The sequence below is a fragment of the Littorina saxatilis genome, linkage group LG6 (assembly GCF_037325665.1).
Source record: "Littorina saxatilis isolate snail1 linkage group LG6, US_GU_Lsax_2.0, whole genome shotgun sequence".
Taxonomy (NCBI): Eukaryota; Metazoa; Mollusca; class Gastropoda; order Littorinimorpha; family Littorinidae; genus Littorina; species Littorina saxatilis.
The window spans coordinates 46,691,386-46,713,131 of record NC_090250.1 but is presented as its reverse complement, the minus strand read 5'-3'; the positions used below and the strand labels follow the sequence as shown (position 1 = coordinate 46,713,131).

At 43.0% G+C, this 21,746-nt stretch overlaps 1 protein-coding gene across 2 annotated transcripts in view; it reads right to left on the bottom strand.

Annotated features, from left to right (window-relative positions):
• Nucleotides 1–21,746, bottom strand: part of LOC138969354 (uncharacterized) — a 100,146-nt gene that overhangs the window by 39,210 nt on the left and 39,190 nt on the right. For both annotated transcript variants that reach the window (XM_070342126.1, XM_070342127.1), the window contains exons 19-30: nt 18,679–18,849; nt 17,386–17,559; nt 14,739–15,004; nt 13,910–14,061; nt 12,062–12,245; nt 9,895–9,979; nt 5,945–6,040; nt 5,083–5,155; nt 4,492–4,558; nt 2,494–2,640; nt 1,865–1,939; nt 1,008–1,178 (exon numbers count right to left, since the gene is read on the bottom strand). In XM_070342126.1, the coding sequence (XP_070198227.1) occupies nt 1,008–1,178; nt 1,865–1,939; nt 2,494–2,640; nt 4,492–4,558; nt 5,083–5,155; nt 5,945–6,040; nt 9,895–9,979; nt 12,062–12,245; nt 13,910–14,061; nt 14,739–15,004; nt 17,386–17,559; nt 18,679–18,849 (1,661 nt within the window). The remainder of the gene's footprint in view (nt 1–1,007; nt 1,179–1,864; nt 1,940–2,493; nt 2,641–4,491; nt 4,559–5,082; nt 5,156–5,944; nt 6,041–9,894; nt 9,980–12,061; nt 12,246–13,909; nt 14,062–14,738; nt 15,005–17,385; nt 17,560–18,678; nt 18,850–21,746) is intronic.

Genomic DNA, 21,746 nt, shown 5'->3' with positions numbered 1-21,746 from the left:
TTTTGCTGTAACGGCGATGATTTGGATGTACATCCATTGAGGGATAGACAATTCAACACAATCCTTTTTGCTGTAACGGGGACGATTTGGATGTACATCCATTGAGGGATAGACGGCAATTCAACACAATCCTTTTTGCTGTAACGGCGATGATTTGGATGTACTTCCATTGAGGGATAGACAATTCAACACAATTCTTTTTGCTGTAACGGGGACGATTTGGATGTACATCCATTGAGGGATAGACAGACGCTGTCGTCTTTCTATTGTAATTTGCTAATTGTTTAAAAAGGAATACAAAAATCGCCACAACAAAAAATACTGCTGGAATTCTACCATGGAACGTTCCATTGAAGACCCTCCATTTCAGACTTCTCCCCTTTTAACAGTCTCTTCTCATGCAGGCTCCGAGATGAATCGTTTGCCTTAAGTGTTATTGTTACACAGCTATTTTCAAGGCAATTTTGTGTACGCAAGGCTTACGCATACCCAATAATAATAATAATAATAATAATAATAATAATAATAATAATAATAATAATGCAAACTTTTATAGCGCTATTCTAGAAAAATGTCTACTCTTAGCGCTTTACAATACATACATCGACCAAGCATACTATACACGCACAGGCAAAGAAACCGACCAAACATAACCAACAAACTATACATGCACAGGCAAAAAAAACGACCAAACATACAATACACGCACAGGCAAAGATAACGACCAAACATAAACAAACGTACTATGACCAATACAATTCAAAGGCACATTACTCATTCAAGACAATGGCCAAATAACACCGCAATGTTTCAATACAAATTACTTTGAGATGTTTTTCTCCATAAACTATAATATGCTTTCTTGTATTTGATGACAAACTTTGATACCTTTTCCTGTGATCTCTGGAGTAAAACCGATGACCACATAACACCGCAATGTCTCATTACTTTGAGATGTTTTGCTCCATAAACTATGCTTTCTTGTTCTTGATGACAAACTTTGATACCTTTTCCTGTGATCTCTGGAGTAAACATCGGAGCTGATGGCGGTGTGAGCGTCGGTCTGCGAGGCGTCATCCTCAAAGTCATCCTCTGAATCAGGGGGGGGCGGGGGGTACACCTCGTCAAACCACTTGTTCCAGACGTCTCGTACCCACTCACGCTCATCTGACTCTTTTCTGCACAGTTACAAAATTATTCAGTTCAGTGTGGTTCTTTTCACAGTTGAACCCCCCAGTTTAAGACTTCCCCCAGTTTAAGACTTCCCCCAGTTTAAGACCCCCCCAGTTTAAGACCCCCCAGTTTAAGACCCCCCAGTTTAAGACCCCCCCATTTAAGACCCCCCCGTTTAAGACCCCCCAGTTTAAGACCCCCCAGTTTAAGACCCCCAGTTTAAGACCCCCCAGTTTAAGACCCCACCCAGTTTAAGACCCCCCAGTTTAAGACCCCCCAGTTTAAGACCCCCCAGTTTAAGACCTCCTCCCTTTTAAGACCTTGTTTTTGTGAGATTTGTTGAGGTCTTCAAAGGAGGAATTTCCACTGTACTGGTTTAGGGGTTGGAAGTTGGAGGCGGAGGATTTAAGGTGATTCGTTGGGAGAATACTGGATGACAACGCCATCTTACAGAAGTGTGTGAGCTAGTGAGGCAAACAAATTGATTATCTTTCCTGAAGACAAACATTTTCAAACGTAGCTGTGTCAAAGAATTTTGGGCAACAAGTTTTGCTATGAACTCAGTGAGAACAGTAACACTTGAGTGTTAAAGAAGACATTGTAACGTGGTAACATTGTAAAATCTTGAAGACTGATTCTTCAATTGTGCTTTTGCCGATAAAATGGACATAAAACACAAAACACAACTTACGGTTTGCGCTTGAAAGTCTTGTAGAGATCAAAGTCCAAGATACCTGGAAGGCTGCCTTTGCGATGTCTCACTTTTCTGAAAATGAAAAAGAAAACGTGTTTGAAGAACCTCACGTTAGTAATACCCAAAATTAGAGCTGCAACAAAGACAGAAGCCATTTAATATTTGTGACTTAAGTACCAAAAATCACTTGTTTGAGAAATGCAGCAATCTTCCCAGAAACAATCAAGATGTATGCACTCTCTCTCTTTTTTTTCATACACACACAAAATGCCCACAGGTATAAACACACACACAAAATGCCCACAGGTATAAACACACACACAAAATGCCCACAGGTATAAACACACACACATTCATAGACACAAAAGTGTACAAACGCAGGCACACTGTCACACATACTCACATAGATGGGCACTCACAAATACAACACAACACAACACAACACAACACAACACAAACACAACACACACACACACACACACACCCACACACACACACACACAACCACACACACAACACAACACAACACAACACAACACAACACAACACACACACACACACACACACACACACAATATGTGACGTACACACACACACAAAGGTGCAAAGCAAACACTTCAACTTACTGAGGCACTCGCAGCTCTCTCTCTACAGTACGTTTGAGTTTAGGCAGAGAATTGGTTCGCGTCAGCCTGTGGGGAGGCATGGACAGAAACTTCTCTATGGACTCCAGGCGCGCCATGTCCAGTGGGTGCTTCACTCTCTTCTTCTTCCTGCACAAAAAAAGCGATGATCAGAAAAATGATTATATTTTGTTATCTTACAAGAACAACATGTAAAACCACACTGAGAAATAGTCAGGCTAAAATCTTTTTTTTTCCTGTAGGTATTTCTCTGACATCATGAGTCTGAAAACTCAGGGCCAAATTCAGATTATTTTGACAATAAAAGGTTCTATCAAATCAATATGATGGGGGCAAACACACACACACACCAGCACATTCACATTATTATTATTATTATTATTATGAACATTTGTGCGCCTAATCTAAATATAGCCCTAGGCGCTTACAAAATATATAATACATAGTGAACATTATACGAAACACAAATCGACAAGGACCAAGACACTCGGACTCATACACTCGCAGACAGACGCACAGCGAGAACGTGATGCACTCACTCATACCAACTACAGGCACATGCATTCTGAAGACGGAAAAACAGTCATAAATAAATAAATAAATTATTGGATACATAAAGTTAGTTGAGAGAAGAAGAATAGAGCAGGAAAGGGAAGAAGAAGGAGAGAGAAGGAGACAGATTAAGGACCAGCAGGAGAGGGGGATGGGTGTTCATTAACAGACTAGTGAGGGAAGAGGTGTGTTTTGAGTGAGGTTTTGAATGATTGCATAGATGTGGCGTGCCTGAGTGAGTGCGGGAGTTGGTTCCAGATGGATGGGGCCTGGTAAGAGAAGGTGCGCTGGCCATGTTTTGGTGCGTGCTGGTGGTATCCTAAAAAGGCGGGTGTCTGCGGAGGATCTTAGGGAGCGAGAGGGGGAGTAGACATCAAGAAGGTCAGAAGATAGCTAGGGGACGATAGATCAAAGTTTCTAAGGCAGAGTGTGGAGATCTTGAACTGAATCCTCTGTTGAACAGGCAGCCAGTGTAGGGTTTGAAGAAGAGGGGTGATGTGGTCGTGCTTGGAAGAGCGAAAGATGAGGCGGGCGGCATGATTCTGAACACGCTGAAGCTTTTCGATGATGTAGTTGGGAGAGCCAGAAAGAATGGAATTGCAATAATCGAGTCGGGATAGGACAAAGGCACAGAGCAGAGTTTTGGTGGCATCCTCAGTGAGGAGATGACGGATGGAGGAGATGCGGCGGATTTCAAAGAAGCAAGTGCGACAGACATTGGCAACATGCTGATGGAAGGACAGGGACTGGTCAAGAGTGACACCTAGGTTGCGGACAGCAGGAGAAAGAGCAATAGAAGAACCATTCAGATCGACAGACGAGGGAAGAGAAGGATGATTGAGATGTTTTTTGGGAGAGACAAGAATCATTTCGGTTTTCTCCTCATTAAGCTTCAGCTTGTTCAGGTCCATCCACGCCTTGAGGTCGGTGATGCAAGACTGGGTGGAGGCAATGAGGCGAGGGAGGTCAGAGATAGGTCCAGAGAGATAGAGTTGGTTGTCGTCGGAGAAGCTGTGGTGAGAGAGAAAGTGGTGAGCAGCAATTGAAGGGATGGGCTGGGTGTAAAGGACGAACAGAATAGGCCCCAGGACGGAGCCCTGGGGCACACTGTACTGTAGAGGAGAAGCAGAAGAAGATAGGCCGTTCACAGAGACAGACTGGTAGCGATCGGTGAGATAGGACTGAAACCAAGAAAGGACAGACTGAGAAATGCCAAAAGAGTTTTGAAGGCGGGACAAGAGCACGGCATGATCAATAGTATCAAATGCTGCACTCAGGTCACATGGGTTTATGCACACACACTTGCACACACACACACATGCACAAACACACACACACACACACACACACACACACACACACACACACACACACACAATAAACACTATATTTCTCACAATGTTGAACAAAACAAACACAAAAACATACTTCTTGGTGAGAACGACGTAACTTCTTCCAGCCAGCAGAGCTTTTTCTGCAGGGGTCAGCTCATCTTCTGCGGAACATGACAATGGGTTAGAATAAGTTAACAGTTAAAATAACAAAACCAATGGTCACAGTCACGCACCCAGTGGCACAAACACACAACCTCAAACTATATGCAGACAGACAGGTGGATAAATAAAACAATGTGCCTATAAACGCGAGTATCAACGTAGCAACGTTCACACTAACATATTCAGATTTACTCACAAACACAGTTGCTTACAGGCAGGCAGACAGACAAACAGAGAGAGAGACAGACTGACAAACAGGCAGACAGACAGACAAACAGAGAGAGAGACAGACTAACAAACAGGCAGACAGACAGACAAACAGAGAGAGAGACAGACTAACAAACAGGCAGACAGACAGACAAACAGAGTCAGACCGACAGACAAACAGACAGAGAAAAAGATAAGATACAGAAACACTCTCATAAGAACCACAAAGGACTTGCATGCCGTGTTTAGCAGTGCTGATAAATCCTTGTTATTTTAACTTTACCCTGCACGCACAGATTGATTCATTCCTTACTACCTTTCTTTGGCGTGCGATAAATGCGCAGAATGTCAACGTTAGGTGGTGGTTCATGAATCGTCTCTCGGCGACACTGCACATGGTATTAAAGCATGGAAAATTGATATTAAACAACATATGAGAACAATAAGACAGTCAGTTACAATGCTGGCTACTACTCTACCTCCTCCTTGCACTTAACATTACTGGTTGTACATTTGAAGTAAAGTTAAGGTCTGCATTGACACTGTGGGTACCAGTGTCTCCAACTACAATCCTTATTGAAAGTATTAAAACAAATTGAAAACCTTCAAAAGAAAGAGCAACTAGCCTGATTAGATCAACAGAAGGCAATATCATATGCATGTTCCACTGCAAAAATGCCTGCCTGGGTCAAATTTCACCCAAGCATGTGAACGTCTGTGCACGCATACTGTGGATACACGTACCTTTTCAATCTCAAGTGCTTGACTGGCACCCTTCTTTTGTGGTCAAACTGTCTTTTTTGCCTCCGATCAACTCACAGAATGACATGAACTTAACTCAACTCTCTGATCCATTGTGCACTTATTATATGTTTCTTCTACTTCTTCGTTCATGGGCTGAAACTCCCACGTTCACTCATGTTTTTGCACGAGTGGGATTTTACATGCATGATCGTTTTTACCCCGCCATTCAGGCAGCCATACGGCGCTTTTGGGGGAATATATGTTTAACTTGGGATCAACCATCTCAACTAAAAAATAAATAAACTATCATATCCTGTTAGTATCCTCCACTCTCTGTGACTGACATCAGTTCAACTATCTGATCTATTATATTACATGTTTAACTTGGGGTCAACCATCTCAAATTACAAAAGCAAACAAAACTATTAACGTACTGTGTTTGTTTCCTCCATTGTAGCAAGTTCCTCCTCCGCATCCTGCATGCGTCGCTGTCGCTTGGCTTTCTCGATTAACTGACGCTGCTCTCGGATCTAAGCAGGACAAATCACACCAGTTGAAATCACACAGAGCATTTAAATAATGAATTGATTTTGTGGTTGTCATTGCTTAGACAAAATTCTTTGCTCCATTACATTGGCTATTGTTGTCATTTCTCAGCTACATTTTTAGCTCCTTTACATTTGGCTAAAGGCAGGTAATTTGAGTAGTTTTTCGACATCTAGCATGTGAGATTGAAGTCAATGCATTTATGAGAATTGGGGTAAGAATATGTAATTTAATCCCTCTCTTAACAAACTGCCATTGATTTCCCGGCAGACAGCCTTCTATTTCTTACTTGTTACTTTCCGGCTACATCGAACCTTTTGAACTCATTTGCATAACGAACCCCTCTTTTAACAAACACGTTTTCATCGCCCCAGAGCCGTTTTGTCTCTAAAAGTCACAAGGCTACAACGAACTGATGTCAATAATTGTCTCCAAAGACAAAAATACACAAAAATACACAAACACAAGTGCACATCGCGTGATGAGCGAACTCTGAACAAACAGCGGGAGGTGCACGGAACAGCCACCGCCGCTGTGTTTTTACTATTCCAATCAGCTGCTGAGCTATGACTGTGCTGAGCTATGACTGCCACAGAAGCACGTGTTGCTGCCAATACCCTACGTCGCTACTTGCAGGCAAAGTGCAGCGATGTCTGTGACTTGGATATTATCTCCAAATTGGAGTGTGCAGTGGAGAAGTGTGCCAGTTCTGAGCAGCGTAACTTATATTTGCAACTTTCACCGTTCATGGCTTTATTTTCGTATTTGTGCGATGATTTACGAAGGAGCGGAAGCACTAATCACATGACGTCATCAATACTTGTGCTTTTGAGTAACAAGAGTTACCTCCCTTGCACTGAAATTGTTGCATCGATTTCGTCGAAAATCCGGCTCTCAACACAAATATAAGGGTGCATGTAGCATGAATCAGGCTTACTTCACAGGCATGTCCAATACTTCACTTTGAAGATAGATTTAGTTAGTCTAGATGGGGTTTTCAGGGGTTTTCGGAGTTTTTTTTGACGGACACGGAGATTGATCAGAATGTACATGTACATGCTTTTACACGACTTTTTAAATTTTACGTCTAAAATTGTGAAAGTAAAGTGAACATTTGAACTATGCCTCTCCCTATGGATTATATTATGAAGCTGTTGAAAACATGCAGAGATTGTACTCTCCAAGAAAAGATCGATGGGACGATCATTTGAAGGTGAGTGGGAAAACTTGTCTTTGGGTCATTTAGGGTTGAAAACTCTACAGCGAATTGCTGATATAACAAACTAAAATGTATCTCCCTTGAGATTCGTTGTACCCGGACTACACTGTAGTATTCACGGAGCTACTAGCTTAAGACCTTCAATCTGTGTCATAGACTCATACCAAATGTTAACTTAGTTCTCCGTGACGTCTAACATTAGAGCCTTAATTAAACTACTACCATCAGTCCCTGCAACATCTCATTGTCCAGCTGACAGAAAACTAAACAATTTCACAAATAAAAAGATAGAAAAATACTGTACTCATGTGTGAAGGAAGGATAAGGAACGAATAACAGCAATGTTTCAACCCTAGGGTCATCTTCAGGCACACAAATTCTAGGGTCTCCTTCATGCACACCAACAAACAAAGTAGAAACAAGTCGCGTAAGGCGAAAATACAACATTTAGTCAAGCTGTCGAACTCAGAGAATGAAACTGAACGCAATGCAATTTTTCAGCAAGACCGTATACTCGTAGCATCGTCAGTCCACCGCTCGTGGCAAAGGCAGTGAAATTGACAAGAATAGCGGGGTAGTATAAGTTGCGCTGAGAAGGATGATAGCATGCTTTTCTGTATCCTATCTTTGTTTTAACTTTCTGAGCGTGTTTTTAATCCAAACATATCATATCTATATGTTTTTGGAATCAGGAACCAACAAGGAATAAGATGAAAGTGTTTTTAAATTGATTTCGACAATTTAATTTTGATCATAATTTTTATATTTTTAATTTTCAGAGCTTGTTTTTAATCCAAATATAACATATTTATATGTTTTTGGAATCAGGAAATGATGAAGAATAAGATGAACGTAAATTTGGATCGTTTTATAATTTTTTTTAATTTTTTACAATTTTCAGATTTTTAATGACCAAAGTCATTAATTAATTTTTAAGCCACCAAACTGAAATGCAATACCGAAGTCCGGCCTTCGCCAAAGATTGCTTGGCCAAAATTTCTATCAATTTGATTTAACAAGAAGAGCAAACGCTCGATCGAGTCACTTTCGCAGTTCTGAATATTATATGAGGCATCAGATGGACAGGAAGAAATTGCTATTCACAACACAATGAGTCACGTTCACATAAAATTTGAGCCCGGTCACTTTTATAGTTTCCGAGAAAAGCCCAACGTTAAGTTGTGTGTTGCCGAACAGAAAAGGCTAGTTATCTCCCTTGTTTTTCTGATAACGTTCGTAAAAGGCTACAGATGTAAATACTTTGATGTAAAGAATAATCCTACAAAGTTTCAATCACATCCGATGAACTTTGTCAAAGATATAAAATGTCTAATTTTTCCTTTGACGCTGACCTGTGACCTTGAAAAAGGTCAAAGGTCAACGAAACCATCGTTAAAGTGTAGAGGTCATTGGAGGTCACGACTAAACAAAATATGAGCCCGATCGCTTTGATAGTTTCCGAGAAAAGTCCAACGTTAAGGTGGTGTCTACGGACGGCCGGCCGGACAGACTAACACTGACCGATTACATAGAGTCACTTTTTCTCAAGTGACTCAAAAATGAGGGTGTGACAGTGCCGCCTCAACTTTTACAAAAAGCCAGATATGACGTCATCAAAGACATTTATCAAAAAAATAAAAACAAGAAGGGCAAAGCCCATACGACTCACATGCTTTACACATTTTTCCTACCAAAATACATGTGACCTTGACCCAAGGTCAAGGTCATCCAAGGTCATGCAACACAAAGCTGTTAATTCAAGACATAGGAAGTACAATGGTGCTTATTGGCTCTTTCTACCATGAGATATGGTCACTTTTAGTGGTTCACTACCTTATTTTGGTCACATTTCATAAGGGTCAAAGTGACCTTGACCTTGATCATATGTGACCAAATGTGTCTCATGATGAAAGTATAACATGTGCCCCACATCATTTTTAAGTTTGAAACAGTTATCTTCCATAGTTCAGGGTCAAGGTCACTTCAAAATATGTATACAATCCAACTTTGAAGAGCTCCTGTGACCTTGACCTTGAAGCAAGGTAAACCAAACTGGTATCAAAAGATGGGGCTTACTTTGCCCTATATATCATATATAGGTGAGGTATTGAATCTCAAAAACTTCAGAGAAAATGGGAAAAATGTGAAAAATAGCTGTTTTTTAGGCAACATTTATGGCCCCTGCGACCTTGACCTTGAAGCAAGGTCAAGATGCTATGTATGTTTTTGGGGGCCTTGTCATCATACACCATCTTGCCAAATTTGGTACTGATAGACTGAATAGTGTCCAAGAAATATCCAACGTTAAAGTTTTCCGGACGGACGGACGGACGGACGGACGACTCGGGTGAGTACATAGACTCACTTTTGCTTCGCATGTGAGTCAAAAACGTCCGGGGATATCATTCCCAGGAACTCTCATGTAAAATTTCATAAAGATCGGTCCAGTAGTTTGGTCTGAATCGCTCTACACACACACACGCACAGACAAGACACACACACACACACACACATACACCACACCCTCGTCTTGATTCCCCCCTCTACGTTAAAACATTTAGTCAAAACTTGACTAAATGTACAAAGAAGAAGACAACAATTTCACGCAGAAAGACTTACTTCTTCCATGGCTGCATTGAAGTCGAGAGGAACCATTAGGGTGTCATCAAGGTCAGCCAACAAACGAGGCAGTGACTCTGTGCGTCTGACAAGAAAAACAGTAAGTCGCACACAAATAATAAGTAATAAATGAATAAATAATACTTAAATAATAATCAGGAATAAATGCAGGTTCTCGTGTATGACTGTGTACGTAAGTGCCTTGGAGAATGAGGAACACAGTCATGAGCTTGTGGAGATCGTCCTTTTTTTATGATGAAAGTCACTTGTTCATTTCTATGCTTGTTATTCTCTCAGGTGCCAGGAGATTGGTTCCGTATAACTCTCACTTCCTCTGTTACATATGTCCAATGCATTTAGAGCGCTTATTTCCCTTTGTTTATCAGATCTTTAAGTAGCCCTCTGCCTCTGTTTTAGATTTTCATTAATAAAGTCTCACAATTTTATGTCCTGGCTGCAGGATCAAAAGTCTGTTTGTCGACATCTAGAATGTGATTTGCACTCAACCGTACAGAAGATCGGTTTTGTTTTGGGCATGCTTTGCTTTTCAGTGTGACAAGTAAGCAGTGGTTGGCAAACAGTCAAGGACTGTTATGCCGGGGTTATGCCGGGGTGGAAGTAGAGATAAGCGCCTACTTCCCAAGAAATGCTCCATATGGCTTCGTGTCTCCAAACACCTCTGACAGTCAAATCCAGCTCCTGGCCTTCACGTGGCGGGCCCTGTCTTCGACTAACAGGAGAAGGGATGCAGGCGGGTCCCTGGCGCCTTAAAACCAGCTGCTTCGGGCAGATGGGGCTCGTCAACCTTGGATGGTCGCTCATCTAGGAGAAGGACAACTCCGATTTCAAAACCCGCACTGCCTTGTGTGCGCCTTGGGAAAGGCAAAGGCTACGAGAAGGAAAACTTCGACAACAAACCCGGGTAGAGTGGACTCGACAGCCCAGCAAGGCAGCTACTCTTGGGGAGGAGGCAACCCTGAGTAAGAACCTCAACCACCGAAGACGGAAGACAGCAGCCAACTTGGCGTGGGGAGAAAATAGGCTGTCTACGCTCCCACGATAATATACATCGAACGCAGAAGAAGAAGAAGTGTGACAAGTAAGCAGTGGTTGGCAAACAGTCATGACTGAAAAATGTAAACAAGGAGTCAACAGATGATTTTATTTTTAAATCTGACTACCGTATTTGACGGACTACAAGCCGCAACTTTTTTTCAAAAAGAAATCGCATTGCGGCTTGTAAAAAGATGCGGCTAAAACGTTACCTAAACTTGAATAGCATTCACCTAATGGAAGTCGCCGCGCATTTTCATTTCGTTCGATTAGCGATTACCGGTACTTTATTAGCTCTCTACTCAAGACTCGGCGTTAAATTATTTTCTCTTTCTTTCGCGAATCTTCGTTTGTCAACAAGTCGTCGTGACAAGATAGCGTACAGAGAAACACCGGATGTATCAGGATCTCGCGCGTTTCATTTTTTTGTGTCTCGCGATAGTTGGAGGAGCGAGAGCCGCCATGTTGTGTTTTCGTCTGCTCGAAATGTGCGCAAAAGTCGTAAATCATCCCACAAAAGCTTATTCCGGGCGGGACTACATGTGTGTGTTGGTTACAAATTGTGTGTGTGATATTTTTCTTCAAACTTTTTCACTTTTCTTCTTTGTTTCACTTGTTTATTCTCGGAGACGATTTCGCCAAATACCGTACTTTCGTTTGCCTGGTTGTTTTGATTGATTGACACGATCTGATTATATTTTTTTCAACGGCGGCTAATATAGTGACGCGGCCTATACGTGGCTCGTCCCAATTTTTTTTTTAAAAGTCGGGGGTGCGGCTTATAAAACGGTGCGTCTTGTAATCCGTCAAATACGGTACTTGTTCCTCTTGCTTGGTTTTCAACTTCATTTCTTTCCAGCACGGACCTGCCGGAGTGCACATTCAATTGTTGGAATTACCCCCTCCCCCTAAATTCTTTGTCAGCACAGCTATTTGAAATAGTGCAACCCCCCTTTTAAGACCCTCAGGTTTAAGACTTCCTCCCTTTCGAGACCCTCATTTTTCAGATTTTTTGTTCACAACCTCTGTAAATGTACCCCCACTCCCTCCTTTTAAAGACTCGATTTTGTGAGATTTTTTGAGGCGTCAAAATTTCGCGTTCCACTGTACTTACCTGGGGGCAGGGAAGTAGACAGGAGAGAAGAGCGAGTCATCATAGGGGCCCAGGATCTTTCCCTTGCCCGGTCCATCCCCCTCCCCATGCTCGCTGGGGGGCGTTGGTGGGGGCTGGGCAGGCTGGGCACGACTTGGACTCCTGTTGGAAACCCCTCTAGTCTGCGCTTTGGTCTGCTTGGGGTCTGTTCACACAACACAGGGAATCAACTGCAGTCAAAACCTTTCACTCAACTTACAAAGGCAAGTAGAACAAGAAGGGCAAACGCTCGATCGAGTCACTTTCGCAGTTCTGAATATTATATGAGGCATCAGATGGACAGGAAGAAATTGCTATTCACAACACAATGAGTCACGTTCACATAAAATTTGAGCCCGGTCACTTTTATAGTTTCCGAGAAAAGCCCAACGTTAAGTTGTGTGTTGCCGAACAGAAAAGGCTAGTTATCTCCCTTGTTTTTCTGATAACGTTCGTAAAAGGCTACAGATGTAAATACTTTGATGTAAAGAATAATCCTACAAAGTTTCAATCACATCCGATGAACTTTGTCAAAGATATAAAATGTATAATTTTTCCTTTGACGCTGACCTGTGACCTTGAAAAAGGTCAAAGGTCAACGAAACCATCGTTAAAGTGTAGAGGTCATTGGAGGTCACGACTAAACAAAATATGAGCCCGATCGCTTTGATAGTTTCCGAGAAAAGTCCAACGTTAAGGTGGTGTCTACGGACGGCCGGCCGGCCGGACGGCCGGCCGGACAGACTAACACTGACCGATTACATAGAGTCACTTTTTCTCAAGTGAGTCAATAAAAAGCAAAAGGTCAATAAAGTGGACTTTTATTTCTTAAGTAGAATATTACTGTTGGGCATTTTCTTCATTTATATCTTGAAGACTGATTAAACATAATATGAAAGGGCTACGTTCAAGATCTAAAACGAAAGTACTTGCATCATTTTCTACTTCATCCCCTCTCCTCTCTATATATATACATACCCCATCCACACCTCCTCACAATCTAATCCCTTTGCTTTGATACCTCTTAAAAACAGCATCAGGAGAAGAAACTTTTGTTTGTACTTTTCAAGGTTACGAAAGAAAACTGCACATGATAGGAATTTAGCTGGAACAGACATACACTGAGCACAAAAAGTTAAGGATATTTTTTCAGTGGTATAGCCGGATCTTAAACAGCAGTTTTTTGGTCAGAAATACACGTGTATTTGAAGTACTGGAACATATTCTGATAAGGGTCTTTGTCATCGCTCTGTGAAATTTGGAGAGACTGCTATTTGTAGTTTTAGATTTATTGCATATCAACTGCAGCTACCCAGCAAAAACACCACAAAAACCCTGGATTATTTGCCGTTTTTCAGGATTGTGGTCGCTCTCTTTTACACGCTAGATCAGCCTGACTGCGCGACGGATTTGAACAAAATGTGTATGAACTGTTAGGTAAGACACCAAATAAACTTTCGGATGTAAAAAATGTAAAATATCATTCAGTTTAAGTCACTGTTTTGACGGTTGAAAAGTGAATCATGCCATCAAAAAACGACGTTTTTGAGGGTAGGCGTGGTCACGGGGCTGTGACGTCATACCCAAATATTACTCAGATTTCAGAAACCCACTTTTGAACAGACGAAAGACTGTTCTTCAAATACACGTGTATTTCTGACCAAAAAACTGCTGTTTAACATCTGGGCTATACCACTGAAAAAATATCCTTAACTTTTTGTGCTCAGTGTATGTACCACAATGATTTGGGATGGGTGGGGGTGAGAGGGAAATGGAAGCTAAGGGTGGGGGCTGGGAGAGAAGAATAGATACAGAAGGGTTCCAACACACCTGGCTCCTCTATGGGTGTGGGCGGAGGGGTGACCCAGGGTCGGTAGGTGCGGACATCCAGCACCCTGTCGCGGATCAGCTCCTCTCGCTTGATCTCCATCTTCATCAGCTTGGTCAGGTCCTCACATGACTGGTGCCGACGCCCCAAGATTCTGTGTCAGACATTCATGCGTTCTTGAAATGAATATCACCGCAGAGAACATTTTGTTTTGTCAATAATAACCGTTCCAATCACCTACCAATACCATTCTTGATTTTTGATTCTGAATTTTGGATTGCTGGTAGTCTATCTGTTTTTGGGATCATCACCGCAAAGGTCACAAAATCCAAGGGTTGGTTAGAAAGTACAGCGACACAACACCAACAACTCCCCCAAAATGTTGTCTAACATGCCCTTTTTTATGGCCCATACATGAGGAATATTGTATACCTCAAATTCATCTGTTTGTTCGTTGTTGTTTTTCTCAAATTCACAAGCAGATTATGTAAACAAGTGTACTCAGTGCTTGGTCACAAGCAAGCCAAAACCAAATGGGATGAGAAAGGACAATGAAGATAAGCAAAGAGCTGGATTGCAAGAGAAACCACAGTTAGAAAAGACAAATCTAGGCATAAATAAAATGGACCCGTGCCCCCCCTCCTCCTAAGACCTCTCTCCACCCTTTTAAGACACTGATTTCTCACATGTTCTCTTCTTAACCTTCCTAAATTTACTTCCTTTTTAAGACTACCGCCTTTCTAGGGCCTGATTTTCTCAGACTTCGGAAGTTCTTACACAGGGGTTTCTCTGTAAACTACAAAAGTTCTTCATGCAACCTTCCTTGCGTACCTCTGTACAAGCTCTCTGTTCTCGATCTCCTCAGGACTCTCCTCTTCCTCCTCTTCTTCGCTCTCGCTCTCCGGCTCCACCGGAGCTTTCAACACCAGACGGCCAAATTCATCCACCTCTCCCGACTGGTACTTGGGAAACAAGAGTTGTCTGACCTTTGCTGGAGCAACCTCCATCTTAGGAGGCGCTGGAGCCCAGTACACGCGTGATTCGTCCACGGCGGGGTTGATGTGTGTGCCGGTTACCTCGACCCCTGCATGGGAAAGCTGTGGAGAGAAGTGATTGTGAGTGGTTTTGTGGGTAGACTTGTGTCAGAAAATATTGTGGTGGAAAGTGGCACCTACCTCTTACTGCACTACCTGTCTCTCCTCCCTAATATTCTGTTGTTTTCGATTGTGAAACAAAATCATCTCATCTAATTTCAATTTCTTTAAATTAATTACTGCAACATTTTTTTTTATTTTTATATATAATTATGCGTTTTGTAATTTCAGTAAATAAACTTTTTAAGTTCAACATTTCTTCAACCTCTATTCATTTGTAATGCTAGCTAGCGCTGTACAAGAGCAAAGTACATCCAACATTTTTTAAGTCTAACATTCATGGGACAACCACCATCACAGTGATATTTACGATGAAAGACACCCAAGGGACTAGCCATTACAGATGGCTTTTCATGAGAGGCATGTCAAAGTTACGCTATCAGAACACCAGGCATCAGCTTGTGTCCATTATCAGGGGAAGTCCTCTTCATGAAATGGTCTCAATGTATAAGTACTGCTGTTAATTTCTTGACTATCTCAAAAATGTAGTTAAAAAAAACACACTAGTCAATTTATTCAAAAACTGAAGGCCTTGTCCAGGAGGTTGGCCTGGGTAGGGGCTTAAGTTGGAGAGTGAAGATGGGGCCATATAAACTTAAGTCAACAAGGGAAGCTCACCCAGGAGGTTGACCTGGATAGGTACCTACGTTGGAGATCGAACAACCAAACTTAGTCAAAGGTAAACACGTTCATAGTGACAGAAGGCACAGGGCTGGCGTGCTTGGAGGTCGGCCATACATAGCCAGCCTTGCTGATAGGACCTAATAATAGTGAATCTGTCATATACATAACTTGGCCGATTTGTAACAAGACCTGGGAGGTTGACCCTGTTTTGTCGCATAATTTTGTACAGGATCTGGCGTGGGGTTGCTGTGGAACCCCCTGTTTAGCGATTCCACAGATGTGGCGGTCAACGCCCACACCTTTGATATTGTGTACATAATGATATTTTATTGAGGCTTTATTGATGCATAATATGAGAATCTCTAGTCAGAATGAATGACTGATTTGCTTGATGTAAATATATGAGAAAGTGTGAAAATGAGATGTTATCCCCCTTTTTAGGTCTACTTGGCCAGTTAAATGCTTTGTGGGATTTTTGTGTTTGGTGGTCCCGCTAGCAGGTGAATGTGAGAAGTACGGTTTATATAACCGCGTGATTTTTTGAACCATGTACAGCGGGACCACCTTATATTTTTATAATGTATATATATACAAGTCTGACCTCAGTCGCTTTAAAAAATAAAGCGTCCTTTATCTATCACAAATTTGGTGTGAGTCTGAGTTTGTTGCATAAATGATTTTATGTGAGCTTGTGAACATAAAGGGAATTTATGCAACACATGATGACACAATGTGTACAGTTACTTTTTACCTCGGTCTGCTACAATAGCAGACGACTTTATTCTGTGTTAACCCGGATGTATTCGGGGGTGGGTATTGCAAAGGATGTTGGGTAGTTCTAAAAATAGCCCTCAATCATCCTGCAAAAGTGGACAAAGAAAGCTGAATTTTCGCTGACCCGCCATCCACCCCCTTGTATACTCCACCTTTTTTTTACAACTGCCAAGGAGCTTGATATCTTGCCAATTTTTGTGTCTTCTGAAATTTGCTTGCCCAGGAGAATTTTTGTTGATACCATGCTAGTCAATTTTTCTTTCTAAGTTTTTTCTGAATGCTCACAGGTGGGCGGTCAACGCCCACACCTTTGATATTGTGTACATAATGATATTTTATTGAGGCTTTATTGATGCATAATATGAGAATCTCTAGTCAGAATGAATGACTGATTTGCTTGATGTAAATATATGAGAAAGTGTGAAAATGAGATGTTATCCCCCTTTTTAGGTCTACTTGGCCAGTTAAATGCTTTGTGGGATTTTTGTGTTTGGTGGTCCCGCTAGCAGGTGAATGTGAGAAGTACGGTTTATATAACCGCGTGATTTTTTTAACCATGTACAGCGGGACCACCTTATATTTTTATAATGTATATATATACAAGTCTGACCTCAGTCGCTTTAAAAAATAAAGCGTCCTTTATCTATCACAAATTTGGTGTGAGTCTGAGTTTGTTGCATAAATGATTTTATGTGAGCTTGTGAACATAAAAACACACAAAAAAACAACATACGAAGTATATCAATTAGACTAAAACTGAGAAAATGTATCAAAGGGAGACAATCATCTTGCTGAGATTCAAAGGGCAATTTACAGCAGTTGTTTCCCTTATTAGAGCATTGATTTTATGATGATAGCAAAAACGTATTTAATACATATTGTGGCGATCAATGGGTTAAAGTGATTCCACAACGCGAGAGACTCACAGCCTTTTCTGCCTTTGCCTTCCATGCTTCCAGACTGTTGGCTGCCGGCAGGTTGCGGTTTGCCTCGTCCACGATACGTTGAGCGGCAGCACCCACACGGTCCGCTTCCCGTGAAGAGCTTCCCGCTTTATCACCCATCTCTTCTTCAACACGCTGCAGCTCCTCCCCATCAAACTGTGAGAGATTGAGACAATTCAAAACATTTAAGGTCTGAGGAGTCTAGATGAAGTGAAGAGATAGTGCTTTATATTGTTATTAGCCAAATTGCAAAGTCCATAGGCAGGTCAGGCTAATGAAATTTGCATCTGGCTATTGAAGTTACACTTTTATAACCTCTTGATACAGAAAGTGCAGTCCATCCAGATTGGTTGTCTCCCCCTGTGTAAAGTCAGCAGGGTAACTGTTTCAGGCACATAAGGCTGCTTACAGTTTTAAGATAGTACTTTCGGACATATCAGGGCTTCCCAAACAGGGTGTTCCTGTGAACATTATGTACTAGAAGTAGAAGCCAATAAAAACGTCTCAGAAGTTCTTGGAGGAGTCCTCCATCGCACTACACATGAAAAGAGAGGGTCATGGTTCGCACTTTTTTTGTGTGCATTATCATGCGTACACTTGGTACTGATTTTCAGACTGTTATTGTCTGCTAGTTTCCATACAGAATGGGCAAGAACGTACACTTGGCTGAATTTTGAAAATGCAAAAAAATGTCTGCCGCATCTGTACCAACACATATTTATCGAGTGAATCGAAGCGATACAGTATTACAAATAACGCTTTTGTGAATGTCTCACAGAACTTGAAAAAGTCCTCCTGGTCATGGGGTCGAGGCACTCATGGAGATTATGTAGAGCCCTCAAAGTTTAAGATAGACGGTGGGTGTGCTGTTACAACACAAAACGCGAACAGATATAAGAAGAATGATCCTTATAATTTGCAATGTGTACACTGTGAGCTGTTCCTGGCTTGCATTTTAGTCAGGGAAGGGGCCCGTCAAAATAACAAAGGTAGAGGGAATCATTTGGCTACCAACAGCTGCAGCCAGCACACAGTTAAGCTTGCTTGATTGTGATACTCAAATGCTTCCGCCCTTTACCGGGAGAGTGGACTTATCAGTGGCTGGCACCAAGCGAGCCTGCAGCTGCTGTGTTGTCTCCGCTGTGGGGGAAGGCTGGGTGCTAGAAATAGCCCAGCCTGCCTGCTGCTAAAGAGGCAATGAAGTAACATGCTGAAAGCATCAACAGGTAGGGAATGATTGCGAGACAGAGACAGAGAGACAGGGGAGGAACTCACCCTATACTGTTGATCAGGAAAGACGCCGCGGTAGATGTCAGGTGTGTGGTATTTACGCGCCACGTTGCGGAACTCTTGAGGAAGCTGAAAGGCATCTGTCATCTTGCAGAAATGGTGAATGCTTCTTGTCGGCTCCTCAGGGGCCTTCGGCTTTTTCGTCACTCCTTTCTCCTGAACATTTACAAACGGAACAGTTAGAAATAAGGCATGTTCTTGTGGCACCACTCCTGTATAATGTTTAAAACTCCTAATGCATATAAACATAAGACATCAACAAAAACACAACAATAACACACACATAGAGGCAGAAGCAAAGGCAAGAACATATCAGCACATACATACCACACATACATTCTGTCCCCCCGACACACACACAAACCTGGACAGAAGGTGTTCACATGTTTATGCTGTTGTACTCTCTTAGCATTCATTCATCCATGCATATGCAAAGGATCAGCATTGTGGATCAGGGATAAGTGCATCTCTCCATGCCAAGAATTATGTTCAATATACTTCACCTTTCCATAACAGCCACCTGTCTATAACAACCTCTTTTTGTTGGTCCCTTAAATTGGGCGGGGAAGTAGCTCAGTTGGTAGCGCGCTGGCTTTGTATCCAGTTGGTCGCTATCAGCGTGAGTTCGAACCCCACGTTTGGCGAGAGATTTATTTCTCGGAGTAAGACACGCAGTCTCTGATTATCATGATCGTATTTCGATACTTTGACGAGACAAACCCAATGCTGGTGTGTCGAAGAAGAGTATCACACCATATCTTCAGCATATTACCAACACCTGTCCCAATATAGACCAACTGGTCTAAGAGGACGTTAAACCCTAATAGTCAGTCAGTCCCTTAAATCGAAAATTTTTAATTAAATTTTGATTTAATATAATATACTTACCCAATTCTTATGAATGCATTGACTTTAGTCCCACATGCTAGATGTCGAAAAACCTCTCAAATTACCTGCCCTTAGTAGGGTGGTAACCAAGCTAAAAGCGACGCCATAGCCGTTGCTATGGCCTGACCTTGCTCGGTTACCCATAACACCCTGCGCACCACGTGAGCGCCAGCATCCGAAATAATCATTCGAGACTATTAGTCAAACAAACCCCCAAGGACATAATCCAGCGGGGACGGATGGGAGGGTATTAACTATAAGAATTGGGTAAGTATATTATATTAAATCAAAATTTAATTAAAAATTTTCGATTTAATCACATATTCTTACTCCAATTCTTATGAATGCAGATTCCTCCTAAAGGCGGAGGGAACTTACTTATGTCCTTGCAAGCACCTGCCCTGCAGCGACCAAAGCCGGCAATGCACTGGAGCCATCCAGTCGCGTGCAAGAGATGTCACGAAGGTAGAAGCTGATGAAAACATCGTCTGACTTCCAGTAAGCTGTCTGCAAGACATCGCTTAATCGCCCTGAACGTAAGACGGCCACAGAGGACACCCAGGCTCTGGCCTCATGTACTCGAGCTGATGTCAGAGGAAGGACTGAACGCCCCCCCCCCTCTCCTGAGAGAGCCACCACTCATATGCTCGTCTAATGAGGGTCGCCACCCATCTTGTAAGGGTCAATTTCGATATGTCCCTGTCATATTTTGTGTTCAATGAAATGAACAAAAGTTTTTGGCTTTTGGCCCTAACCAACTGAGTGCGAGCCAAGTAAGACTTCAAGGCCCTAACTGGACAGTTAGCTAAGTCAGGATCGTGCGAAGCCAGAATAGTCCCAAGCGGGGGGACCCGGACCACGGGCAGGGATTGGCCTGGCTTTTGATTTTTCGCGAGAAAACCAGGCCGGAAATGAAGTGACATTGAACCATCGCGCTCAAACGCGATGTCTTCCGACAAACCCGACAAGGCATGTATCTCACTGCCTCGCCGAGCGGTAGCCAGAAGAAGCAGAAAAACCGTCTTGCGTGTTAAATCAGTCAGGCTAGCAGCCTGCAAAGGCTCAAACGCCGCAGACCGCAAATATTCTAAAACCAAAAATAAGTCCCATGCCGGGACAGAGGTCCGTCTCTGCGCTTCCTGGAGAGCGGCCCCTTTGATCACACTAGCAATCACTCCGTTAACGTTAATCAATCTGCCTATCTGTCTCAGAGTAGCAGATATAGCAGAACGTCGGACTCTCAAAGCAGAGGCCGAACTGCCCTGCGCAGACAAAAAAGAGAGATGATTTGCCACCTGTAAAGAGCGCGGGGCCACAGCATTGACCCCCGCCTCCCTACACCACTTGGCCCAGGCAGCCCAATGGCAAGCATACACAGACGCAGTCGAGGACCTATGCGCCTTAGAGACCAAATCCAGCGTCAAGTCTGAAGCGCCAGATTTCCGCAGTTCCGACCTCACAGTCTCCAAACGTGTAGGCGCAGGGCCTGCGGGTCTCTGTGCGGGATGCCTGTTCTTGGCTGAACGAGCTCTCCCCGCACTAGATTTAGAGGGATCGGAACTCCTTTTGCCAACAACAGCAGATCTGGAAACCACTGCTGGGAAGGCCACCAGGGGGCTACCAGCAGCAGGAGCTCCGGACGATCCAGCTCGGCTTTCCTCACCACTCTGCTGAGCAGAGGAAAGGGAGGATATGCGTAGGCCTGAAGGCCGCTCCACGAGATCTCCAACGCATTGCTTGCCCAAGCTTCCGTGTCCGGAAAGGGAGACACGAAAATGGGAAGTCTCTTTGAAAACCTCGTTGCAAATAGATCGATCATGGGCTTCTCCACCTGTGCCCACAGGCGTTGGAGCGCCCCATGAGTGATCGTCCATTCGGTGTGCAACACCTGAGAGGACCTGCTGAGCGCATCCGCCAGTGCGTTGAGCTTGCCCGGAAGAAACTCTGCTGAGATCCTGACCCGATGCGAGTGGCACCACACCAGAACCTCGCACGCCCTGTCTGACAGGGAAAACGACCGAGCTCCTCCCTGCTTGTTGATGTAAGCAGCGACAGTGGTATTGTCCGTGTGCAACCGGACATGTCTGCCGCCCACCAGAGGGAGAAACACAAGCAAACCGAGGGCAACCGCCTCCAACTCCAGGCGATTGATATGCCAAAGACGC